This window comes from Dermacentor variabilis, chromosome 9 (genome assembly GCF_050947875.1).
Source record: "Dermacentor variabilis isolate Ectoservices chromosome 9, ASM5094787v1, whole genome shotgun sequence".
NCBI lineage: Eukaryota > Metazoa > Arthropoda > Arachnida > Ixodida > Ixodidae > Dermacentor > Dermacentor variabilis.
In genome coordinates, this window is record NC_134576.1 from 113,084,201 (window position 1) to 113,111,930 (window position 27,730).

Sequence of the window (27,730 nt, forward strand, 5' to 3'; positions counted from 1 at the left end):
CACTGGTGCAGCCCTGGTTTGCAACATGGTGCAGTCCGTAGGAAGCAAACGGCCTGCAATTGAAGATGACAAAATTATTTGCTTGAAGCTGCTCGTAATGAGCTCTTTATTATCTCATCGAGAATATTGTGTGGTGTAGGAACACTCGAACTAGTATTAAGCCTACTATTGTGTTTGGGAACTCAGCCGTGGTAATACTAATGAGAGGCATCGCGGAATGGTTGCTGTTGGGGAAAGCAGAAAACATGAAGATTCAGTGAGTGAAAATAGAAGATAAGTGTCAATTCACACCATCGGCGCAAAGGTAAGGAGGAACAGAAGCGTCCGAGCAATATGTGAATGCCGTATACCAAGCATAACTTTCTGGCATCAGGAGCAGCCACCAAAATTTACGGGGGCTGACTCAAAAAATGCGGGGCAAATTCTTCTGATGAAAGTACGTTGGCTATGAGGTCCTTAACGTGTCGTATTCATAAGTATAGGAAATACTTATATCACTTGGAAGTAAAATTTATCTGCTTGATTGATCGAAACAATGTTTGTTTTCTTCGAGAGCTTCCTGAGAAAACAGATAAGCCACGGCTTACTAGCGTCATCACGTATCTAGATGAGGGCCACGTGCTTACAATTAAAAAAAACTAAATTAAGGGGTTTTACGTGCCAAAACCACTTTCTGATTATGAGGCACGCCGTAGTGGAAGGCTCCGGAAATTTCGACCACCGGGGGTTCTTTGACGTGCACCTAAATCTAAGTACATGGGTGTTTTCGCCCCTATCGAAATTCGGCCGCCGTGGCCGGGATTCGATCCCGCGACCTCGTGCTCAGCAGCCTAACACCATAGCCACTGAGCAACCAGGGCGGGTGTGCTTACAATTCCGCTTACTTTTCACATACATAAGCGTTCGTCTGGGCAATATTTTTTCCGAATGTCAATGAACTATCTTGAATAGTTCTTTGAATACATTTCAGCCGATATTTAGAGTCTACGTAGAAGAGCGGAAGTTCATATTCTCCGCCACAGCTGGTCACAGTGATAGCCTGCCTTTAAACTCTTCCTTGCGTAATATTTGTCAACTCGGCAAAGTCCGCTAAGCTTATCATGCGAGAAAACATGTAATTGTAGTGTTTCTCCAAACGTGTCTCTTTTTTCTTTTTCTCAATGAGCTGAACATGACGGCAGGCTCCGCAGCTTGTCAAAAAAAATAAAAAGAAGGAACGAAACGACCACCGCTCACATCTCCGTTCTCCTGCTCGTCGCCGTCCCCGGAGAAGTCCTCGTGCAGGTAGTGATCTCCGTTGGAGCGAAGGGAGAAGCTGAGAAAATCTTGGCCCTGAGACAGCAGCTTGGGCGACCAGGCGACCGCCTTCACCACCAGGTTCTCGTTCTCGATAATCAGCGCTCCAGGCCCCAGCACCACCTCCGAGGTGAATCGCTCCACCACAGATACCAGCCTGCACGTAGAGCATCCCGTGAAAGCACCCATTACGGCTACAAAAGGTGGGTGCGTGTATATATACATATATATATATATATATATATATATATATATATATATATATATATATAGAGAGAGAGAGAGAGAGAGAGAGAGAGATATAAAGGCGCCCCGGCTAACGTTAGCCAAGCTGTTCAACTAGAAGAAATATTAAATAAAGAGATGGGCAAGAAAGGATCCTAGGACCTACAGAGTTCGTTCACCAGACCTCTTCTTATACGTCTGAACACTAGGACTGGTGGACCCGAACTCAGGCACAATCGAATTGAGTGGATTGTTGCGTAGGGGACGGCGCTTAGAATGACCGAAAGTTGGACTGGTTCGTATGGATTTGCTTTAGAAAAAAAAAAGGTTGGGCGTGCAGTCACGGACAGACAGAAATGGACAACGAGCCTTTCTGTCGACCGCTTCCTTCTTCTGGAAAACACTGCGACTACTGATGCCTCCTTAATACTATTAAATTAAAGTCAACCCTTTGCGCAATATCCTTCGCTGGCCATGTCAATAGGGCAGTGAGGGCTGCATGAGTACTTACTTTTCAACAGCCATTCCTTTCGCGTCTCCTTCTGCGATGACGCTGTCATTGAGGGCGAGGAAGTTGCTGATCACGTGAATCATGGCTTGTGCAATCTGCATTGGAATGTATGCGCCAAGTTACTTGAACGAGAACCGCATTTCTTTACGAAGAAAACATCGCCTGCTGGTTGTCGACTGCCTACCCTTTCCCCACCTCTCAAACCCTACGATTATATCCCACTCTTGCTGCTCCGACTGCGAATTCGCTGCTACTGGACGGCAGCCCGCCGGCACCGCCTTGGGAAAGCCACCTCGCGAGCTTGTGCCTCTTGTGGTGAACCAGAGACTCTGGAGCACCTCCTGCTGGCCTGCCCTGCTCACCTGTAGCACCTCGGCCGAATTCTGCAAGAGTTCCACCGCCTGGGGCTCCTATGTTCACGACAGGAAGATATCCTCTTCTCCTGTTGTAATCAGCTACCGGCCTTCCTAAGTGTCGTCGAGTATCTCGGCTCGTCGGAGCTCTTGGCGAGGCTATAGGAAATTTCTACAAAGGTAATGGCCTGACGACCATCCCCCCACCTCGGCCTTCCTGATCCGCCACTACTTCACTTCTACTGGGCCACCTCCTATACGGTCTACCTCCAGCCTATTCCTCCGGTCGAAACCACTGGGCAATCCCGGCTGAGCTGCTCTGATGTTGCTGGGACGACCCTCTACCTTTCTCCCTTCTACCCTCTCTTTCTTTTAATCCCATCTCCCCCACCCTGCTGGCGCTGAGCCGTGCTCCTACATGGGTTGCAGAAGATAGTACCAGCCTTACTTCCTTTCCCACAAGAACCACTTCTCTCACTCTGTTTGTAAGCAATACTATTAAGAAAAAATATATCTATGACACCTCCTAATTGTTGTAACACGGCTGTCTTTAACCTCAAGAAAGAGAGAGTCCGAATCCTCGTAAATTAAGGACTTGCTATTTCACAGAAAACCGATTGCTGAGACTAGGAACACTCCTTACGAAAATTCTATTAGCAGATACGCAAGTGTAACGTTATAGGCGTGAACCCATACGTGTAAGCACAAACGGTAACCTCCTGATGAAGACAACTAGTTGCCGTCGGAACATGCTCGAGAAAGTCTTAAGTATGATAAAGGTCACGCGTGAGCAAAGTCACGATAGTGGATGAAAATTACACGCGCTATGGAAAATAGTCAACAGGTGACATGGAAGACCGTGCATCTGTCCACAGAACTTTACACGCACACACACGCTGGACAGCTCGTTGTTGGCCATGCCCTCTTGAATTCGCATTCTACCGTAATAAACATAGATACCAGCAAGTCACGGATGCGCGTAAATTCCTAACAAATTTCCGCATTCGGTGTCAGTGTTTGCAACATTGCAGGTTCAGCGTTTGGTTTACCTTGATATCCTTGATGGCGTATTCGACAACCGGCTCAATCTTGTCAGCGAAGGTCTGCAGCTGTTCAGGACTGATGTTGGTCGGGTCGTGGGTCAGGAACTCCAATTCGGAGGTGATGTTCTCCGCCGTCTGAAAGCTCTGCGTCACAGCAATACAATGATGGGGCACTTCAGAGACCGTCGTCAAACTCGGCCCAAGATCGGAAGAAAACGTTCAAAATAACAAAGGTTAGTCTTGAACTTTACATGCTAGCTATAACACTATGAAATAACCACAAGTCATCATGAAAGCTGTCGTCATTTCATAGCTAGAGTGGTGAGCCAAAGGCCGAGGAACAAAGCCGGACTCGGACTACAACTGGTTTGTAGCGTCACAGCCATCGCTCCGTTATAGTCTCCTAACTAAACGCTGAGACGACGGCAAGCCCAGCTGAGCCTCTGTCAAGTCCCTATACTGCTTGTACAAGACAGTAAAGTAGGGTGTAATAAAGAAACTTGAATAATGAAACACTCTGATCTTTTTGTTTGTTACACATTTTTTAATAAAGAAAAGTGTACAATAGAAGACCTGATATTCTTTATAGCGCAGTCGCCTCGATAGTAGGCTATGTTTTCAGACGAGACCACTTCTCGGATGATGTCTTCTCCTTTCTGGTAACTCCTGTATCTAGCAAGCGTCAGCAAAGAAGGGAATATGAGTTTTGCGCCTTTATCGATGGGTCAGAAAAAAAAGCAGAACAAAGTTGGTACATTAAGGAACTCTAGGCCGGTTTATTTGCCTGCTTTTATTTAGTACCAAAAATGGCGTTTTACTTTTGTTTCACCGATATTGTGCTGCTTCCGTCGATGTTGATGTCGAATCCTTTTCAACGTACCATATAAATATAGACGCTAACCACGCAAAATGAAAAAAAAACAATAAATGAGTATCTCTACATGACAATGTTTTCAAAAAGTAGGAAAATAAACACTTATTCTGTGAGAAAGTGCAGCAGTATTTAAAAGAAGAGTAATTTTTTTTATAAAACCATGTGACAAGACCTCAGCAGGCAGATGAACACCAGTGTAAACTTATGCTTTCTTCCCTTCTTTCATAATTCTCCTCGCTCTTTCATCCCCTGAGAACACGAGCCCTGTGTGAATTCCCGCATGCTCAGAAACTGGACTTTGACGCCTTTAGTATGGGGCACAATAATTTCTTATTTATTCTTACAGATGTTGAGCAAGTAATCGAATCCTATAAACAATTAAAGGTAATGGTTTATTTGCTGCACTAAGAAATTTACAGAAACTAACAAAACGCTAATGTGGACGCCGTCTTCTTTAATATGAGCTGTGTTAAGTGCCAGTATTCCAGTTGGTTCGTCCAGTTCACGGTGAGCTTTACTGTGAAATTCCAATTTACAAGAAGCATTCGTAAAAATATTTGGGCCACTAACACTATGGTAAGTATGACAGCCCCATAATAGGCAGGAAACCCCAAAGTTGTTCGGCCTCGGCTTTAGACGACGTTTCTACGCATCTCTTACGTTTTTCTGAGCAATCGATAATGGCGCAAAAGCCATAATTCCTTCTTTGCTGACGGTTGCAGGATGCAGGAGTTACCAGAAAGGACAAGACATCCTCTGCGAAGTGGTCTCATCTGAAAACATAACCTACTATAAATAATATTAGGTCTTCTATTGTACAGTTTTCTTTCTTAAATATTTGATCAGCAATGAATCTTTACTGCTTTCATATCCGCAATATGCGCATTGTTACCGAGACAAAAGTTGTGCACCGTACAAGAACGTGTCATCTGAACGGCTAACCAAAAAAATGTCAGTGTACTCCGACAATAACCAATGTTGCTGGACAAGATTTCATCTCGACAGATCTTACTCACTTAAGAATTACTTAAGAATTACACTGGAAAGCTGAGTAGCGCCAAAATGAAAAGAATGGCCATAAGATGCAAAACTGTGTGTGATCTTCACTGTGTGTACTTCAGCCTTAGGTTCGTCTTTGTCAATTTAGGGCATCTTGTGATCGTGCGGCCATGCGGAAATGCGTCGTGATCGCATTGATCCAATCACGCAGGGGCAATGGCGGAAGTGCGAAATAAGGAGGAGGGTGGCTAGATGAATGAGTGGCACTACCCTAATTCAGACTTCTTTGTTTGAAAATCTGAACGGGTGAAATCGAGAAAGCGCTGGATCGTTTGTTAGTACGCAGATTAGGTTCCGAGTATGGCAGGCCAACTAAACCAAATTACGGCCTTCGTTAAGAGTTACCAGCTAAACTCAAGAGATTGGTGTTGTCCCGTGTACCTCACCTTATACCGGCAGTGCTGCGCCGAAATTTTCATCCAGCCCGTCTGTCCGCTGGGCAGCAGACGGCACTTTCGTCTCGCGTACTTGTACTCGCTGGCCGGGTTGTAGGCACCGTACGGGCACTCGACCTTGGCCACGGAGCCATGCGCTGTGGGCTGCCAGTGGAATGTGCCCTTGTCCGTTTGCTGCAGTTCTTCCGGGCAGGCGTCTGTTGAGATGACGAGAGAACTGAGTTGTAGATTTCTCGAGATGACAGTTCAAAGGCTGAAAGGTCGTGTAAATGCTGGGTTTAACACCAATTCAAGCGTATTGTTTCATGGAAAGTACATTGTAGGAGTAAATGGAGGTGCGAACAGCTGATGTTTTGATAGTAGCTAGCCAGTCCGTATACTTGGTCGTAATGCGCAAAGAGCAACCGTGGTGCAGAGTGAACTCCACCGGTAGAGCTAAAGCCCTTCACCGGGAGTACATAAACTCTAAAAATGGAGTTCAATAGGGTGCAGTTTTTCTCGTACACAGTAAATTATTTCGTGCTCCTAAGAGGGCTGATGGTCCCGTGTCCCATACCCTTAAGGCTCTAAAAATGTGTCGTGCGCAACAGAGAGATCTAACTACGCCATCGATGTGAGTAGCCGTTGTGAAAAAATGTATTAATTCTCACCATCTAGTTCGCACCAAAATATCTGGCACGAGAGTTTAACACGGATAGCCATAAAATTTATTTCATGTCGCTTTCGTGAGGTTGTGTCGCTACTATAATATTTAAAGGCTAAAATATTCGCTAAAACTAAAATAAGAATATGTCCTTACCAACGTTTATACATGTATTTTACTACTCAGAGATTTCGTTTCAGCCATTATACAAACGAAGCACCTTAAAAGGTGCAAAAATTTTGATTGTGAAATGCAAAGCAGTGGCGCGACAGTTGGCCAAATCTTACGCGCCGTAAGTATTGCGCTCTTTCGCGCAGTATCGCTTGTCGTATGCATTCGTTGAGTATCTTCATCAAGCCGATACCGTCTGCAGAAATCCTCTTGAAGCGGGGCGAAGGGACGAGGACATGAACAAGACAACAAACTAGACGGTACGAGCGCTGACTGCCAATGGCTTTCCTACGGGCTGTCTTTCCCAGTTCTTAGTATGCGCTATGCGTGCGACCTTACACAAGTACTGGTGCTTAACTGTTCGCTTCCTGCGCTGTCTTCCGGTAACCTTCGAGAAACAATAGAACTGCTTCTTGCCCTAGTTGGTGCTCGCCGAAAGACATGTTTCTTGCGACAAGTCAAAACAGACACGAAAGGAAGACACACAGAAGACAACATATAGAAGACAGCGCCCGTGTTGTCTTCTAAGTGTCTTCCTTTTGTGTGTGTTTTGACTTGCGGAAAGAAACATGTCTTTTGAGAACCAAACTGAAAATCATGTGACCTTATCGACCATGCAGTAGATTGCTAGGTTCCAGCAATCAAAAAGTAAACGAACGACCTACCTCTGAGCTCGCACAGTGGGCCACCGTAACCCGGAGGGCAACGGCAGGTGAAACTGTTGATGCCGTCCTCGCACTCACCGCGGTTCTTGCAAGGGCTTGAGAGGCACTCGTTGATGTTCTGCTCGCAAAGGTTTCCTGCAATGAAACGTGCAATGTGACACAGTCGTCTAGTCACATACTGCAATCACATGTGTCATTACGTTTGCTGACCGCGTTTGCGTCCGTGCGTACGTACGCACGCTTGCGCCGGCTGCTTGTGTTTGTGTTGTATCACGTATCGCGTGCTTCAAAAAGACAAGCTGTCGCATGATCAGATGGTCCGCCAGATCAGTAAGAAAATAAATACGTCTGCTTTAGTCTCATTCGTTTCAGGTTTTCGTGAACTCTAATACAGGAATGTTATCGTAATATGAAGCGTAGACTCATCTGTATTTACAAAAATCAAGCGTTGCCTTCATAAATGGAGTTAGTTGACTTTTGCAGACATTGAATATAAGTTTCTCGTTTCTTAAGGTATTGACCAAGTGAGCATCTCAATGCTACGCTAAGTATGGCCCTGGAAGCGCTAAAAGGAAGAGATTTCAATGTTGGAACAATTTAGATAAATTTCACTGTCATTATACATTTCGTATATGAGAATGCGTGAATCGCTGAACTTAAAATTCCCTAGTTGCCTGCTATTGTGGAATATACTGTAATAATATTTTTGTCCTCTATTTAGTATGGTAGCATAGGAATTACCTGCACCAAACAAAAGCGTTAGGAGGTGATAGCCATCCTAATAAGGGACGCAGAACGAGAGTTCTGCAAACCTGCAAATGATGCGACTACTCCTTTGGCACGTGATGTCTGCAAGTTCATTGATTCACATGTTTCAGGTGTTTACCAAACTACCAAAATGTCACCGAATACTACGTTCTCGCGAGAGGAGCCTACCAGTGCTGCTACATTTCTTTGCAAATTTACCGCTTATTTTAGACGTTATTTTTCTCAGACAGGTTGCAGGCCTATACAGTGTAAAGATTTCTAATCTGCAATAAGTTACCAGACTGCCTCAACTCGCCTGCTTGCACAGATCCTTTGAAAATCGTGCCGGCACAAACTGAAAACTGGACTGTTGAAAAGACGACGCGGTAAAGCGTGTGCGAGCAAATGAAACTTCATATGCTCTCTACAGCTTGAACGCTCCAACAACAAAAATTTAAGTTGAACAAGAAGTGGGTTTCCACTATATGTGTGCACCACGAAAGATTCAAGTCATATTGGATATTCTCACTCCGAGACTGCGAAGCACAAGCGCATAAGGCTGAATTCTTGTTATAACCACCCACGGCCATCTGTGGTGGTCTGGCGGTAATATGCACGCACGAAAACACGTGGAAATGGCCTGCGAAAACTGTACGACATGATAACGCATGTTAGGATCGGCCTGCAGGGGTACTGCTCTGCAAAGCTATTTCATCCCGCTGCACGTGTTTCCATCAACCCGTGGTGGGGGCGCCCTTCAGAAAACCAGCGAGGACAGAGCTAACCAACCATGAACTCACTTCAGAGAACTGCGGACTACGGCAGCAAGAAGAGTCCCCCCCCCTCCCCAAAAGGATGCTTTGCGGTGCGGGGTCCCCAGGATTCTTCACAGTCTGCTGACACACGTGGCGACTACAGGAGAACGGCAGCTCTGGAATTTAGAGGCGCCGGCTGGGGTCGGGCGTGACCAGCTGACTACGGGGACGCAAGACAATGGACACCACGACGGCCGCGTTGCGAAGGTCAGCTCCGAGTGCTGGAAGGTCGTCTGCCATCAGAGGGAGGGCAGAGAAAGTGCGTACGTGCGTGTGTGAGCCCTCCTCCTCCAAAAAGGCGGGTTGTCTACGATGTCGTCGAACGATGACGTCGAACGGAGTGTTTATAAGCGGCTGTTGTCGGCTGCTAAAGTGGGCTCGTCGTCGGGCTCTGTTCTCGTCAATGTACTCGTGAGCTGTGTGCTCGTCTGCTGTATGCTTCATCCTGCGGGCTCCATTTGGGAGTCGCGCTAGACTGTGTCAATGTATCACTTGTTTAAAATGTAAATACTGTAAATAAACCCTGTTCACCTAGTTCCTCCCAAGTTCCTATCTACGACCTTCAACCCTTACAACTGGTAACAGCGGTGGGATCGTCCGAGAAATCTTACACGCATCATCCCGACTTCGCGTTAAAAGGCCTACCCTTTTAGGGAAAGAGCCGATGCAATGTGCGGCATTCAGAAAGTGCACTTCGGGTCACTGCAGTTACGTGTTGCCTCTTGAAATGTGTGCCGGCGCTACTACCAACACTGAAATAGGCCCTTTAAAGACAAAGGCCAGCTGCGACTGGTATAGGTTTGCTCACCCAGTTAACAGAGTGACCAGGAAATTCCGTGTCCGATGTCTCTGGCAGGCTCTGCACGTTCAACCTTGTCGTTTAAATTTGCGCCTGGTTAGCAGTGCACCAACACGTTGTTAGCTTACATGTTTGTGTACTAACTTGCGTACCGCGCATGTCACACAGCATGGCTATTGTCCCGGAGTGTTGTATACTAGTGGCAGTGCCCTCTGTATTCTGAAACTATCCTTAATTGGAGCACATTGTGCGGCATAGCATCAAGCGTGAAAATTTTGCCGGTTATCGCTAAAGGATAACGAATTGCGGCGTTTTAGTTTCTTTTTCTTTTCTAAAGTCAGCAGACCACAATGGTGTTGCCAACACTCGAGCGGACGCAGTCGGGGAAGAAGCGTGAGGAAAGTGTGGAATTGGATGAGGGCGGGGCTGGCAGTTACCGACCCTGTCGGTGCCAGGAGCCGCCAGTGTTTACTATAAGAACGATGCAGTGCAACTGCTTGGCTCACATGGAAACCGATAGGGAAATACGTACTGCTAATGGTTGTAGCCTGTAACAGAACTAGAACAAGACTGGAACCCGCTTTTGCCTTTATGCACACAATAAAGAACGGGCCAATGATTTGTCAGGTTTCATAAAAAACAAATTTTGTCTACTTACGGTTATCCAGTGGAAGAGAGAAATACCAAAAATCGAGGCATCTGGCCGTCCCCATGGGGTCAATACTAGAGGTGGGACATTTACCTCACAATTCGGGACCAGCCCCACTAAATTCGGAACGCTTGGCAACTCCACACCACAGCTGCGGCGATCTGCACTCACCCGCGTATCCCTGCAAGCATTTGCAGCTGAACTTGACGTCCGACTCGTTCAGGCAGCGAGAGCCGTGCAGACAGGGAGACGAGAAGCACGGGTCGTACTGGTGGCACGTCTTGCCGTAGTAGCCGTCCACGCAGAGGCAGGTGAACATGTGCGAGGCGTTGGACTGGCACACGCCTCCGTGCAGGCAGGCGGACGGCTTGAGCAGGCACGGGTTGAAGTCGGAGCAGTTGCGGCCCGAGAAGCCCGTGAAGCAGTCGCAGCGGTACTCGCCGTGACCTGTGTTGACGCAGGTGCCGAACGTCTTGCACGGGTTCTCCGAGCACGGGTCGAAGTGCTCGCACGCCTCGCCGTAGAAGCCCGGGTCGCACACGCACCGGTAACCGGGGCGCGCGTCCGTGGCCTCGCACGAGCCGTGCTTGCAGACGTTCATCAGGCAGTCTGAGGTTTAAGAGAGAAAGAGATAGAGAGAGAGGGAGGGTTGAGAACGTTATACGACGCCAAAGCACTCTTGAGAAAAAGAACACTTTCTGCGCGGTGGAACAGTCACGAAAATTTATAGTGAATGGAAGCTTTCGTAGCAGAGAAGGTAAAGAAAGAAGGGAGAAATCATTTCCGAACACTTTCGTGGGATTTTCGTGATAGGATAAATCGCACAACAGACATTGTAAGAGCCAAGGAAAGGTGTGAATAAAAATAAGAAATTGCTTGGGTTGTGCATTCCGTGCCCGACTACCTAACACAGACGCTGCAGAGGAAAGCTCCATATTACTTTCTATTATGTTTGGGTTTGTCATCATTTTTCAACCTACGTTTGAGCACGTGGGTGGTTTCACATTCCGTCTCCATTTTATTGTTTCCACCGCCTGCGGGGATTGCATTTGACTGCCTTACGGCTCCTTATTTTGGATGAAGAATGTAGCACGATAAAAGGGGAGTGCAAGGGGGGTGCACAGGGAAATTTTCCTTATTTTATTCGTTCAGTGCACGTCTTCCCGGAAGAAAGCTTGTGGAAAATGACTGTAATGTGGACAAAGCACCGCGCATTCACCGTTGTGCCTGAGCAGCGGTGAATGCTATGCCTGAGCAGCCACATATATAAACGTTCCCCATTAATAAACAAACTTTGGTTGTGAGCACAGCGCATGCTTCGACTATTTCGTTCGTCTCTCTTCTTCGTCGACGTTAAGTTGTGCTATACCCACGCATAGCGTACGAAGAGGCGTGTCATCTGTAAACTGCTTAGCTCTGTAGCATGTGCTCACAGTCGATTCGCGTCGCGAATCGGTCCACGGGACTGCCGATGCCCTCTTCGCGGCCGTTCCAGGCGTACACCCGGTACTCGTAGTCGGTCCAGGGCCGCAGCTTGAGCACCGGAACGCACTTGTCGGCGCCGGTGCCCGTGGTCACGTTGACGTACGAGGTGACGTTCTCCGTCGTCGCCCGGTACTTGACCACGTAGCCGGACACGTTGCCGTACAGGGGTCGCTGCCAGCAGATGCGCACGCTCGTCTCGTTCACCACGACAGCGCGCGCGTTCTGGGGGTCTGCGAGATGGGAGATTAAAAAAAAAAGATTGGGGAGATGAGATAGATTAGAAGGACATCAGAGATCAGTCATTGTGCAACGCAGGGTAAGAGCCAGTTCCAAGAGAGAAACGTTCAAACGGCCAAATGCTGGCAGTGCGAAGAGTGTACGGATCACCTGTCTGCCGCAGCAACAACACCCTTGCATTCACTGTCGTGAAAACTATGCATCAAAGAAATTGGTAATGCTGTTTAGCTGCTGCGGGCAACAGCCTGGTAAAGCATCGTGTACTTATATGAAAAATCATGCTAAATAGTACTATTATTCAGATAATATTTTTGTAAGAGAATTCGCAGTCTAACTGCGCCGCCAGGAACGTCGTAAGTATGCCGACGACCGTTATTCTGCCAGCATTTGAGGAGAAATACGTTGCGTTAAAATGGACGCGAAGCCGTGCAAAACGAGACTGAGCAACTTTGGAGTCAAATGTTTGTAAGTCCAATGACGAAGATAAAAAGTGACGCCGTAGACTCTCCAAGGCTCGCGTGTTACTTTGGTCCTTTAGTCAACCCACGTCACTGTAGACGAATTCCTGGAGTGACCGCTCAGGGCGCAAAAAGGCACGAGGGCCACCCGCGTAAGCTATCGCTAAGCGTCACACGCTCGCTACCCGTATGCGTGAATTGCACTGGTGCTCTTCACCGCGCCGTTCACGCATATCGCAGCGTGCTCTCAACGAGCGTTCGCAGTGTTGTGGGATTTAATAGACAGCTTTAGTTGGGCGTCCGCGCCAGCTCTGCGCACGCAGCAAAGCCGCGGAGTGTCAGTGCGCGGAATGTTAGTGCGCATGCGCAGTACGCATGCGCACTGACGCCTCCGCGGCTTTGCCCTTGCCGAAGATATGACTCACGCTTGTGTTTTGAGTTCGTGGCGACTGACATTGGCTACACAGTTGCAGAAGGCGTCACATGGAACCGCTGAGTAGCACACTGCTGGTTCCTACGCGTGCAAGTCAGCAATCCCCTTGTCGGCTTTTGCGTCCGGCCAACTATCGCCGCATCGTGCGGGCGCGCTACGGTACTCACGCACAACCTTCAGCGCTGCGCACGTGTGTGGTTCCGAACGCCCAACTAATACTGCCTAATATTAAAATATTTAGAATCAAATAAACGATGCTCAAAATGGGGGCTGCAATATACTTTCTCTTAATTGACTGTAAGCTAGTTTGCGGGTTCTGTCCTACACCTATATTTGCACAACATGCGCGATTTACAAATATTTACGCCATTTACTGCCTGTTTCTCAGAGGAGAAACAGGCAGGAGTGCGGCCGTGCGAACCACATCTCCACGTCACGCTTTTTGCGATGCCTGTCCATGTGAACGCTACACGCAATCACAACAGCCGGCGCTGCTGCGATTCTGCACAGTTCCTGCTGCGCGCATCCCGGACGAGCCTTTCATAATGTCAACGCGCGTTGTTTCGCATCCAACCTCCGGATTACGGCCACTGATCCCGCAGGCCCTGCATAGTGAAAATGCTACCTCCGCTGGTGCGAGTTGTAATTACGGATGCAGCAAGACAGCCTATGATGGATTGCATGGTTCCTTTATCGAAGGGCAAGTCTAGCAATGCAGCGACCCCGAATGCCCCCCAACAGCACTCCATATATGCAAAGTACGTGTACAGAGTGAAGTATCCCTACGAATGCATTGCAATGCGTGGGAATGTCCACGACAAAATACGTTCCGTGACAAGCACCGGCACAAGGCAGGTGGCTTCTTTCGAGGTCCGCGCTTGACCACGGTATTGCCTTGATCAGACAGAAAACTAATTATGCTGCTTCGCATGGCGAGTTTCTTAAGTGAGCCATGCATAGCCTTATCTCCCCTGCCTCTTACCTATGTGGCTCACGTGATAGCTCGTCCACTTGAGCAACCGCTTAAAAAATCTTGTCGCAATTTAATTATTCCGAGTATCCGTCCGTGGAAGCAGCGCTTTGGCGCATGCGCGCATGAAATCCTCCCTCGTGCAACCCCTGCCCCTTGATCTATTGTCTGGCGCCGATGCCTAGCTGGCGCTTTCATGCTGCCCTGTATGAGACGGGTTGTCGCTGCCACTGCTCAGCACTTAAGGCGAAACTGTTATTGTTTTTCTCCGATCAGAAATCAGAATGACAGAGTGACGAACAGAGCACACGTTGACGCAACGCGCATTAACGCTACCGAATAGCGGACACAAACGAACGCTGACAGAAAACGAAACGATAAAAATAAACTTACAAGAAATGGGAAACAGGGTGCCTTGAAAAGTATTCATGCAGCATAACTAAGGGATCAAGTGTCAACCCAGCCAACGCAGGAATGATGACGAAACCCCGAATATAGAAGACCATGTTCGAGTGCGTATCCATCACCACGGCCTCAGCAGCGCAGCAGCTCTTCGATAGAGAGGCTGGCTGTTGGGTCAAGATTGATCACGCAGCAAGCCAAGGGGAAGCCTAAAGCACTAAAGAGGAAGTAGGAGAAGGAAAGCACCACCTACTGAAAATGTGTGCAACGAAAGACGTAGGAGACGTGCTGATCGCTGAATTTCCCTTCTTTTTCTACATTACTTGTAATCCGTTCTCCACCACTACCTTTGAATGAAGGGCTTGGGAAGACTATACTGTGTAGCACCCAAACTTAACGCGTAATATCTAATGGTTGGCTCGTTCCGGTGTTTGGCACAAGACACGCTAGCTTGGAGGCCTTCACCGGCAATTTCGCCGCCGTAGCGTCCCGCGATGGGCCGTTCGAAAACGTGTTATACCACGTGTACATTGCATCAGAAGCGCTTAATTATGCAAGTGAAGCGGAAGGCCTGGAAGGAGAAAGAAGAGGAAAATCATATATTGAAAAACAAAAATAAGGAAACAACAAGCTATTCGTGCTATTCAATAAAAAAAGAACTAGTCCGGCACTTAACGCCGCTAAATATCTAAGTATGCGATAGCGTAATTACAGTGAGGTAAAGTCACGTATTGACCGCTTTGCGTTTGTCACGGGTTACCTTGCACCGTCGTATTTATCAAAGCGATTTTTCTACGCCTGGTATTTCTTGCAAATTTGTTATTTCGGGTCCACTGTGACGCGTTCGCTCAACACACCTCGAATTTTCTGTTGTATACAACCTCAGAGTGGGTGAGGTCGGCTCATAATGCTGTCAAGAAACGGGCATGTGAGGTGGTAGGTTCGAGCCCCTGCACAGCAGTCCGATACTCTAATCATTAGGCCGCGATCGCACGCATCCTTATACTACGCGCCAAAGGCGCTCTTTGAGGCCTCTGGCCGCGTGCGTTAGCTTTGTTTTTCGTATCGTTCCCTCGTCCCAGCTTGTGTCATCAGACGCAATGTGTAGACTGCGCATGAGCGTCCGGAGATACCTCGGATGACTTGTGGTCTTATCTCTTGAAGTATGGAACGTATTTACGCGGAAGGCGAGATTTTTCACAGGGAAATGAAAGGGAAAGTGATAGCTTCGACCGTGGTGTAGGAGCCCAAAGCGCCACCTGCGTAAGACACATATATCTGCTCTGCCAGTTGTGCTGTGGAGGCCGCTGTGTGCGTGTTTTTTCTTGCTTGCTTCCTTGATGAATCGTGTGATTGATTGATTGATTGATTGATTGATTGATTGATTGATTGATTGATTGATTGATTGATTGATTGATTGATTGATTGATTGTGTAAGTGAGTGAGAGTGTCTTGAAAGCTGTGCTATGAGTTGATCAGAATTCCGCGTATTGAAGATCCGACGGCCGGGCAGCTTTGATTGGGTGCACGCGGCCTTCGCAGCTATCTGCCGCTGTAGACAAGCGAGAAAGTTTACTGGAGATAGCGAAAGTTTGGACAACAAAATTATGATAAGCCGGAAATCCTAACGGAGTTATATTTGTTTAGCGAACACTTCGTTAGTTCAGGAACACCACTTATCGAAGGTGATGGCGAAAACCCGGACCTGCAAGGGGCGACAACGCGTCAAACGAAATAAAAATGATAGTTTGAGCTGGCAAATAAAAGAAGAACTAAGCAACGGGTAAACACGATAACCGGAGAACGGTGACGCGGAAGCGATATATTCCACGTCTGATAAGGAATCTAAGTGCTTCGTCGAAGTCTCCGTGTGCCAAAGGGTTGTGCTGTTTATCGGAGCAAGCGTATACGCGGAAAATGATGGGTCGACGCAAGGCGCAAGGAGAAAGTTGGGAGCCATGAAACAACGATAAAGCAAGAATGAAAGGAAGAAGCGCATTTTCTTTCCATTCGAGCGAGTACCGCCGGAACGCATTTGGTTCGACGGATGAGAGCGTCCTCGCACACTCTGGCTGAGAACCGTGCAAGAGTTTGTATGTGTGTGTGCGTGTGTGAGTCTGCCTGCATGTGCGCGTTGGTTGATTCTTATCGACACTTCGCAATCTATGCAAAGCTTTTGACGTTGTTGTGAGAAGGCGGCATGGCGTTGACGCGAGAACGTAGATAAGCGCGGAACGAAAGAAAAAAACAGGGTACACAATGCAAATGAAATATGTGTGCAAGTAATATAGGAAACGTTTCAACGAACACTGCGTGCAGGGCGGTGGGAGAATGGCGAGCGCTGAGCGGAAGACGTAAACACTGACAGCGCGTTTACGCGCATTGCTGAGTGCTCTAGCGTCCTTTTTTTTCTTACTTTCCGTAACATTGCCACTCCTAAAGCATCCGCCCGATGTTCTCGGATGAAAAGATCGAACGTCGCTTTCGATATCCCAACTCGGGCGCGAGATTTTGCTTCCGTCGCAAGGTGCTTTCCGCACACTTCGCATTGAACTCTAGCTTGCCCGCTTTACGGGAGAAGAAAGCGAGCGATCGGGGTTGCGCAACACTCGGCTGTACTTTATTTCCTGTCCTCCTGATCGAGTAGGCTGAAAGAAAGCGTTCCAAGTGAGCGTTTGCACGTGGTAAAGCAAGGAATCAACTGTACTGGCAGTTGTCGTTTTATTCATTTCTTATCGTGCAATTATGCTTCCATGAATGTGCGCTCAGGAAGCGGGGGCTTAGTTCTAGTCTTCTTAAGAAAATGGCGATACCGGCAGAAAATTCTTGCAGAGCACGGTCAACTGTTAGCGATGACGCTGTTTCGCTTGTACAATGGCCACAGTACGGCTTTTTCAGAGGGAGGAAAAGGGTTGAGACGGACGCGTTAGGGTAAGGTCTAGTCATTAAAAACCATTATGCATATCTTCATGATATGTTTCAGCTGTATCGTCCCCATCATTATAGCCGTCCTAGTTTTGTGTCAACTGCAGGACCATGGGCATCCCTTAGCTGTCTGCAACTACCACGGTCTTCGGCCGGCTGACTCGGTCCTATGCTGGTCCTTTTCTTAATTTTATCAGTTGCTTTAAATCTATAAAAAAAAAATTAGGAATTCTCAGATTCCACGGAAATATATACTGATTATGAGGCACGCCGTGGTAGGGAAGTCAAAATAAGTTATTTCACCGCTTGGAGCTCCTTATAGCGCGCGCAAATGCAGCAACACGAGTGTATTTGCACTCCTGTCCGTTTAAGATTCGGCTGCTCCAGTCACAAATCGAACATGTAACCTCGCGTTCAGCGTAATGCCATGCGACTGAGCTACCAAGATCGGTGAAGCGAAGTCTCCCCCGAATTAATAAAAAGAAGGAGCCTATTGAGTTGTAGTTTTGCTTAGCTGATATGTAGTACGAAAAGAACTGCTCTCTAAGACTGAAAGAAATGACAAACGTGCTTGATAAAACAGCGAGCAAGCGAGATAGCCACCGCGAAAGGAATGACTGCTGAGTCGCAGGATTGAATCCCGGCCACGGCGGCCGCATTTCGATGATGGTGAAATGCGAAAACACTTGTGTAGTTAGATTTAGGTGCACGTTAAAGAACCCCAGGTGGTCGAAATTTCCGGAGTCCCCCAATTCGGCGTACCTCATAATTAGAAAGTGGTTTTGGCACTTAAAACCACGAAATTATTTATTGAATGACGGCTGAGTAACTGCTGATCGGGTAGCAGATGATGAGGATCTCATTTCGGCGTTTCTGTTCGGCGTTTCTGTCGCAGGTCAAAAGCACCGCCACTCAATATTGACTGGATGGGTGTTCATGGCAAAGTGGCGGAACAATGCCCCAGTGCTGTCGCAAAGTGAAAGCGCGACACGTACTCAACTCACTGGTGCGCATGGATTGTGCGATGAATCCAGCCCGCTAACAGCGATCAAAACCAAAGAAAAACGAACAAAAAAACTGGGTTACGACTAGAAGAACCCTTTTGTCGGAAAAAAGAAGACCATTTGGTGCGTAGCCCAGGTATACATCACTTACAAGGGCTCTTCGCCCGTTAACACAATTTCTCGAGAAAAAAAAAAAAAGGAGTGATACGTCGTGTAGGAGTCAGGCGTCTCTTAGGATTTTAAGTTACGTTGGTATTACGTCGTTTCCTCTTTGCTCTGTATTGCGATAGCATTTATTCGGACGCTCGACGCGCATTGACGTCGTCGTCATGCTGTCCCATTATCGATGGTGGTCGCGTGGCCCGTGCGTGATGGGTTCGAAGGTATCTGACTCGGACTGCGCTTGGCTGCGAAAACAAAAAAGAAAGAAAGGAACAAAGAAAGAGAAAGAAGGAAACGACAAAACCGAATAGCCCCCCCCCCCCCCCTCACGCTCCACTCATTCGGGTCTACAGCGGAGCCAGTGCAGGGTCTCTGCCTTTCCCTGCTGGCATGAGATCGCTTGTGCGCACAAACGCTATACAGCGTTCCAGATGCGCAGCTGTATTCATACCGCCATCGGAGGTGCATGCGTTTCAACCTGCACAATCTGACAGTTTTTTTTTTCTTCCGTCCCATCTAAAACCGAAAAGAGAATGGCATCTCTCTAACGAGCAAGAGTGGGAGGATGCGGTGTCCAGCACGGACGCAGCGGTTCAACTGCAGGCCGTCAGCTGGGCTTTGGAAGTCGCCGACAGACAGGGCCTCACTACCATAACAGGTGGCACTAGAGGAACTGATCGGACGGCCACCCCACGCACCCTGGAAGCCCACTAAAGTTAGCCAAATCTTTTCTGTTGACGAAATAAAGTTGTTACCACCACCCGTCCCATCTCGCCTCTACATCGACGCGCGACGCCTGCAACGCGAGTGGCGGCGCTCCCTTATCATGCCACGGATAAGGACCGCGCGGGCCTTATCACGCCAGGAGAAAGAAGAAGAGGTCGTCCTGGAAGAGCGTATCTCCCTAGCCTGATAATCCTCACAGGGCAGAGGGGAACTGCGCGAAAAATGGGAAGGGAGATCAGGTGGTAGGTGACTGCACTGTATAGCACTACGGGTTACTCCACATACGCTGTCCAGTGCGCAGTTTGTGTGCACTGCAGATGCACTACGCGCAGAAGTGATCGCGTTCCCGCTACACATTCTCCAGCAAACGCGTTTCGCGTGGTCTTCTCGTCGCACACGTCCCAGAGACGAGCCTCCGTGAGCCCTGTCTCGAATGAGGGTTTGTGAGAGGTCCAGTAAGCGCCAGGCCGTTCTTTTTATTCTTACATTATTTCTTTCTCCCTTTTTGCGTATTTTGATAACACCTTTACGAAGAGCTTTGGTGGTGCGCTAAACATTCCTATCGCTTTCCATGATGCGCTCTGAGGGAGAACTCGGTAATCTTCCGAGTATCTTGTTGAGCAGCTAACATTTTAGAGAACTGCTCAAATTTCGTATGATATGAGCAAATTAAGTGCACGGAAATTACTCGCAATAAACTTTATTTTCGTAGAACAAGCCGCCTAATGTTTAAAACAGGAGTAAGTATTTTCCCACCGACCCTAAATGAATCTTTTTTTCTTTTTTTTCCATAAGGCGGGACTCACTTGTACCGATGACCCCTTGCGAACTCACTGAAAAAATTATTACTGAACACTTCCCTCATGACAAAAGTGGAACAGCAGACGCCGTGCATTGAAGTTTGTGCACCTCTGTCACCCAGGCGTCGAACACCAGCGGAATCGGCGTCATTATGCATCTGTAAGGTCTTGCATGTTCGGGAGAGAGTTTTGCATATTACCTATAGCCTACGGATACAAAAGCGGGGGTTGCTCTGACCTAGAGCTGCAAATACAAGAGGGGGAACAAACAGCCCGTCGCGTCTCGTAGTTCAACACGTTTAAGGGCTGAATTAGACTTCTGTTTGCTTTGCAAAGCCCGCCGTCTTGGCTGAGAGAGTTGGCGGTACGCTTATGATCGTATACTGAGGTGGCTGTCGCGTTACAAAGCTGCGATCTGTAATAGAGAGACCAGTGCGTTGTCCATAGCCCGCGTTTTGTTTTCTAGACACCAAAAAAGGTTCGCTTACATTGTGCGTGATCTCCACAATTTTTTGTTCCCACTTTCCTCGCGATGGGAGTTAATCCGAGCAATTAAACTGCTTACTAAATGAGAGTGAGGTCAATGGTAGTGCAAAAGTCGACCTTAACGGCGCAACTCGTTATACAATACGGCAAGCACCAAGGCGGCGCAAGCATCTCGCGTGACTGTTTAAGGAATATTTCTCCAATCCTACTCACAGAGATATTGCACGAAACCTCTTATTAAACAACGTCTTTTCCGGCGCGTGCCCTTTAATTTAAGTTTTCGCTCCTACAGAAACATTCGGCAAAAAACTGTTTTCAAATTCGCCACAAAGCCGAGTATGCGAAAATTACTTCAAGGAGCTCCGCCGCACGACAGCAAGACTACGAGGTATTTTGCCATAAAATCTAATTAACTCGTAGACGGGGAGAGACATTGGTTGACCGAAGAGAGGAAAATCTGCTGACCGCACTGTAACTGCGCAGTCACTCAGTGTAACCAATACACGCTGCCAACCGCACCCTTCGTTTAACAAGGCGACTAGCTTTCTCGAATCGTTCCCCTGTTTGCTTACCTCGGGAAATAATCATTGATGATTTATCTGGAAGTTTATCTCGCTGACCGTCTTCACCTGCGTGCGCATTTCTTAGTCATTTTCCCGTCTCCGCTTACCCGCCTCTCCAGTGCGGGGTGACAAAAAGTATGCTTGTCTTACGGCTAACCTCCCAACCTTTCCCATCTCTTCTTTCCCTCTGTTTCTTTCGCTTGAGTTTGAACGAGATGTTCTTCATCTGCCCACCGCGTTGGCCCAGCGAGGTGCCGGGGCAGCGGGTATCTGCTGTTGGGCGGAAGATTCCGGGTTCGAATCCCTGTCACGGCGTCCGCATTCTGACGGCAGGAATGGTACAAACAAACATACAAAAAAACCCAAAAAAGAACGAACGTGTACTCTGCTTTCGGTAACACGGTAATGAATCCGAGGTGGCTGAAATTAATCTGGAGATCCAGTGAAATGACGTTCCCGAAGTTCGTTCGATACCTTAATCTCACAGTTTCTCAAACAAACAGTTCGCGACTGCTGCGCACAATGATGCTTTTCTGAAGCGATGTGGTAGCCATGGCAACCATCTGTTCTGAAGCTTGAAAACTGCAATTAACTCCTACTACTCCTACTACTACTACTACTACTACTACTACTACTACTACTACTACTACTACTACTACTACTACTACTACTACTACTACTACTACTACTAGCGCTATTATACGGACAGCGCATTGCGTACTAGGCACCGAGTATTTGTGCCACACGTATGCTAGTTCTTTACGCGGAGAGATAAAGTAAAATGTTACGCTTCTAAAGAACGACGACCATGAATGGACGATAACGTAAGAATCGGTTAAAGCGTACTGAATGAGATTAACTCACTAAGTACTGACTCCGATACGGCCTTATTAAGTTACAGATCGGGACTCCCCTCGTATTATAGTTTCCTTGGCCGTTTATATAAGGCCGCCTATACTACGTCTCCGTCGCTTCTTCTCGCGTGCTATTTTTGCGCGCTGTCATTTTCGTTAGTGCCGAGACAACAACAACAAACAAAAAATGAGGCAACGGACGGTGATGCGGGAGGGCCTTTCCGAAATAACGATCTCCGAGCTTACTTACCGGGACGCCTGTGCCCTGCCGGAAACGTGGCCCCCATTCTATCCCGCCTGTCCTAATAGGGTGTTCTCAATGAACGGCGCATTATTGGGCCATTTAGTTAATCACGGCCGCAGCAGAACATCGCGGAGACGACCCCATGTATGAATCGACCGGTACTTCCGTATACCACTACCGCACCCAGTACTTAGTAATGCAGTGCGGAAGCTTTTCTGGCGCTTTTGCTGATGACCATTAACCGAAAGTCGATAAATGTCTGGCTATGGGAGAGGAAATTTCGATGTCGAACGTGGTATACGGAAAGCCCGTTTGCTTCTACTCCTGCCGCCCATACTGAGGTACCAGGAGTTTTCGGGATCCCGGAAATGCGGATTTGAACGGCGCCTTGTGTTGCTTTCTCTACTCTAAAGACGGTACAAATTATTAAATGCGAACTTTCTTTTTTTCAGATCTATAAGGTAACCAAATTTCTACGTCATAATGCCCATCGTATGATCCCACTATAGGCGTTTGAATATTACCTGCCAGACGCAAAGTTTACGGGAAGCGAAGTGACATTTACGGAGGCGAACCATCGTTATAACTGCACAGAGAACTGTCACGTTACAGCGTATACACGCAAAGAAATGCCTCGCATTCGAGCTAAGAACGTATTTTGCCGGTTGCAAATCCTAGTAACTTTGCTGCTATACCTCTTCCAACCTAACAATCTGGACCAACCGTCGTTTTAAGCGAAAATAACGAATTACATTGAAAATGGCAAAATGTGTACCTTTAAAACACTTGCTGGTGTTTTCAGCGCATGTTCTAGACGGGACACGAGTCGAGAAGTCGACATCACAGCGATCGTTGTGTCGCCTTCTCGTCTCATGTCCCGTCTGCGTCTTGCGCTGTTAACACCAGGATGGAAAACAAACAAGCCCAAGCTGCTATTCTAGCGAAGTACTTTTAAAACTTATCGTGTTGGGCTGTATGGTCCTTCCTATAGATGTCCTTTGTTCAACTCACTGTACTCGCTTCTGTAGTGCTGTGGAACATGTTGCTAGCACGCTTTTTGGTGCTCATGCTTTCTACGTAATTTTGTGTGTCTGTTCCCTTTTCGTTTTCTATTTTTACCTCCTTTCGCTTTCCTTTCTTTTTTTTTTCCTCGCATCATCAGGCTTGGTGTCGCTTGGTGTCGTGATCAGAACACAACTGCTAACCCACACATCCTTCACTGTGCGTGGCGTTTATGTACATTGAGGTGATTGTAATAATAATAATTTAGCTTAGCAATGTATATCGGTAATGTTGTACCCAGCAATACGTTTAGTTTGTCACCAGCCGGCTTTTCCAGTGCTACGCATCCTGTGGCTAACTGCGTGCTTACACTTCTTCTTATTATACTGTGGTTATGCTACTAACCTCACAATTTGTTTAGGACGCGGATAAAGTATTGTTGCACGTGTATTGTTTCGCGTCTTTTTCAACATTTCAATGTGCGTCGAATCACTCGAAGGTTCATGCAACGCTGGGCCACCGAGTAATAGTATCTGTGTAGGGTCAACTAGAAACAGAGTCAATGAAGTGCAGATAGTTCACAGATAGTCAAGGAAACATCTGCTGAACTCGACTTGAATAACTAGCAAAGGTCTCCCCTGATCAATTGTGGATTATATCGCCGCTGAGTGATTGAGATGCCGACGGTCGTGCCAAAAAAATAACCACTAAAAGGGAGCAAATTTCCCAATTTGTTGTCAAATAGAACAACGGCAGGCCACCGTTTTCATGGTGGGAGTCTAATCTACACAATACTATTTACCACATTGCATTTATCTTTGTATTAATCGTGTACACTTGCCTCCGTAATACGCCATTGTACATGCGGTATTTATATTGTGGAAAAGTGAATAAGCCTGTAAGTAAATGTTATTTTTCGGCGTTCTATAAATCTACATACATTGTCTATGAACTTGTGCAAATACCATTTCTCTTATCTGCTAACATATCTCTTTTTTGATGTTGTTAGCCGGTGCTTTGTTCTTGCCCTGCTACCCAAAGGGCATTTTCCTGCTCAACTTTCATCCAGCTTTTTACAACCTTCTTATTGTATTACAAGGGAAACATAAAATCTGTCTAATTCGGTTAAACAACTTATGTTTCCGGCCGTGGCTGCATCATAGAATAACATCTGAATCCTTACAGGCTGCATCGAGAAATCGGTTGCACAAGCGACACCATAAAAGCAAGCCGGAGTGTGCCAAAATTTGTTGCAGCGTTCAGACAATCAACTTTATGATTCGGGAATCTGGCTAGAAGCTGCCCAAGAGTACATGCGTGTCGGCCTGGAATATGCGCAACATTTTTATTATTTCTTTTTCTTGTCTCGTAGGTCTGGAAAGCCACGAAAACAGTAGACGTTCGTACTTCGCACAATAATCTTCACTCTAACCCTAGTCGTAAAGAATAGAGCTTTCAGGCTCTTGTGCCAAACCGTTATTTCACACAGGAAAACCAACAACCAACACAGGGAACCACCGCAGGCAGGCAAGGACAGACGGGTGCAGACGATGCCACTAGAGGCATAGGTGCACAAGCATGAGAGATGCGCACCTATATCCTGTTCGCATATGTTCGATGTTATATGCTTGTCATCTGCGCTGTACACCGTGTTGACAAAAACGAAGCATACAGTTTAAGATTCACTATAGCTATAAGTACCTGAGCCTGAATAGTGTAATATACCATTATTATTGAAAAGGAAGGTATATAATCAGTGCATTTTACCGGTGCTGACATAGCGGGCAGAGACTTGGAGACTGACAAAGAAGCTTGAGAACAAGTTAAGGAGCGCGCAAATAGCGATTGAACGAAGATTGCTAGGCATAACGTTAAGAGACAGAAAGAGAGCGGTTTGGATCAGAGAGCAAACGGGTATAGCCGATATTCTGATTGACATTGAGGGAGAAAATGGCGTTGGGCAGGTCATGTAATGCGCAGATTAGATAACCGTTGGACCATTAGGCTATAGAATTGGCACCAAAAGAAGGGAAGCGCAGTAGAGGAAGGCAGACGAATAGGTGGTGCGACGAAATTAGCAAATTCGCGGGTGCTAGTTGGAATCGGTTGGCGCAGGACAGGGGCAATTGGAGATCGCAGGGAGAGGCCTCGTCCTGCCGTGGACGTAAAATAGGATGCTGATGCTGATGATGATGAGGATAAATATTGCAATAAGGAAGTGTGAATATATTATATATTTGGCAGCCTTAGCGGACTTCTAGTTGCTTGAACGCGGCGAGTATATCAACAAAATTAATTCACAGATTGACAAGAGACGCTTGAGAGGAGGAAAAGACTCGAAAATAGAAGTCGCGATAAAAATGGATTTTTTTTTCGTTTTTCTACAAATTCACCTAAAAAATATCACTATACTGACTATATTTCCTCTTTCGACCCAATTCCCCTCTCACCTTACCCATATACGAAGAAGGGTGGCAACACGCCGATGATGGAAAGTTCAATAATTCTCGCCTTTCGGCGCCCACCGCTCTCGCAGAGGAGCGCTGTACATCCGGGTCTTTAGGGCTCGAATGGTGTGGCCGAGTGCTGTGCACACACGAGCCGACGCACTCGGCAAGCTATTCGATGATTGGCCGTCGAGCTCGGCGTTTTTCACGCCGAAGCGACGGAGGGGAAAGTAAACGCGCGACGCGGCGTTATACGGTGACGCGTCCAAATATAAGTCTCGCCCTCGCTGAAGCGGCGCTGCGTCCGGGAAAGAAGGAATCCGATACGTTAAAACTGAGCAAATAAAACGTGTCTGCTTGTGAAGCTCGTGCTCGGGGCGCTTGCGTCGATAACGAGCGTCTCGTTTGCTCGCGCACTGAAAATGAGGATCGTGCGTGTCTCGTTTGCGAGTTACCTGACGCCATTGCATTTCCCCGATTTATTTATTTATTTATTTATTTATTTATTTATTTATTTATTTATTTATTTGATAGTTGCTGTTGCTTGTCAGCCGAAAGAAGCTTCAGCAATTGCGCTGACTGTACGTTGCCTTCTCTGCCCAGTTGGAATTGGGTACGGAAAGATTCCCGCTGAAAAAAATTTTCACCATCCTTGCGAGCATGGCATCCAACAGCAAATGACGATTCGTTATCTCGTTTCACTCACAAAGAAAGGCTGTGAGACCCCTGCTGAGTTACGTGTTTGCAAACAACTATCCCATACGGACGCGTTGTCTTACAGAATACCAGCGTTCACTAAATGCGTCTCAAACTAACACAAGTACGCCATGCTACGTACGGCATCCACTTTTCCTGCCAATGCAATGCGTTCTCCTGCTCTCTCTTTCTCTCTCTCTCTCTCTTTCAAGGCTAGTCAAATGTTTGCGTCGTCGCTGAACAAAGCACATGAGATACCAGAATTTATAAGTGGTTTCGTGGTGTTCAAATTTTGGGACACACGTAGGTGCGTTGCGGAAACAGTTCCGTTGGTGATAACTTCAGGGGCCTCACCCTCTTTTCCTCGATTCTTAATGTTTTGATATCGATATATGCAGAGTGTAGCGTGAATGACAGCTGCATGTGCACATCAACCTTCCGGCTAAACGGATGGCTGGTTCGCGCCCAAGCTTCCCACAAGGGTGACATTTGGCAGTGCATGCGATGTAATAACACATATCCATGTAATCCCTACCTGCTTTGTCTGCAAGCAATCATAAGTACGCGTCGTCAGCGAAGATGTGCGTCAAAAACAGTTATGTCCATTTCGCTGCAACAAGGCGGTGGCGCCATCTATTATCGTTAATGCTCGCCGGTTCGCCTTGGTAGCCGTGTTTTGCCGTCACAGCCGAATACCATGACACCGTTTTGTTTTTTTGCGAAATGCAGGTTTTTTGTTGCTGTTGTTTGCCTAGTTACGCCGGTGACGACGCAGAGTGTTGATTTATTCTGGAGCAAATCACGCAGGTAATGCAAACAAACCTCGGATTAAATTGTGCGCACCGCGTAACGGTCACCTCTGCACGAAGTATGACCACGAACAAGGCATCGCTTTAGTACGAAGTGTCACGCTTAATTGGCGCTCTTATATACACAACAGGCCAGCGTAATGCTCTAGTGGCAGCTAATTCGTTACACAGATTTGCTAACCTACTAACTCTTCTAAGGTCAGCTATAGATCTTTCAAGACCAGCGAGGGCTCCCTGGGGATACCCGTAACACCCTCTGGGATCTTAATCCTCTCCAGCACCTCTCAAACGCAGTGTACTTAGTTTCGTACGATGCCGGCAACGTTGCGAAGGCAAGAGATACTTTTTCCCCTCCTCTCACACGCATCCAAAAAGTAGGACCTTACACATAAAAGAGAGTTACGGGTATGTGTCACGAAATTTAACGTAACGTGGCTCTTATATATCTTTGTCACAAGATATGGCGTAATGATTGAAAGAAATGCATCGCATTTTTGAGCTTATCTATCGCCTAATGAGAGTAGTGACACGTTTGTTCAACCATCAGCCACAACGTATCGCTCCCTCTCGTGACGAAAACATAATACGTCACATATTGCAAGCACAAAGGTGCACAAGTAATACATGATTTGATGTAGCTCGATATCCACAGGTTGTATTTGTAATGTACGAAATAGTTGTTCATTATAAGGGCGCCATAGATCAAAAACAACTGCACTGCGAAACGCGCGGAGTGATACTTCTATGACGGCACCATTACGTGCCAATATGAGAACATAGCA

At 47.1% G+C, this 27,730-nt stretch overlaps 1 protein-coding gene across 1 annotated transcript in view; it reads right to left on the reverse strand.

Moving 5' to 3' along the window:
- The window catches only part of LOC142558501 (uncharacterized), a 157,551-nt gene that overhangs the window by 23,023 nt on the left and 106,798 nt on the right, over window positions 1–27,730 (reverse strand). The window contains exons 5-11 of the mRNA XM_075670628.1: window positions 11,679–11,960; window positions 10,417–10,854; window positions 7,236–7,370; window positions 5,748–5,953; window positions 3,435–3,572; window positions 2,033–2,127; window positions 1,237–1,453 (exon numbers count right to left, since the gene is read on the reverse strand). Coding sequence (XP_075526743.1) covers window positions 1,237–1,453; window positions 2,033–2,127; window positions 3,435–3,572; window positions 5,748–5,953; window positions 7,236–7,370; window positions 10,417–10,854; window positions 11,679–11,960 — 1,511 coding nt within the window. The remainder of the gene's footprint in view (window positions 1–1,236; window positions 1,454–2,032; window positions 2,128–3,434; window positions 3,573–5,747; window positions 5,954–7,235; window positions 7,371–10,416; window positions 10,855–11,678; window positions 11,961–27,730) is intronic.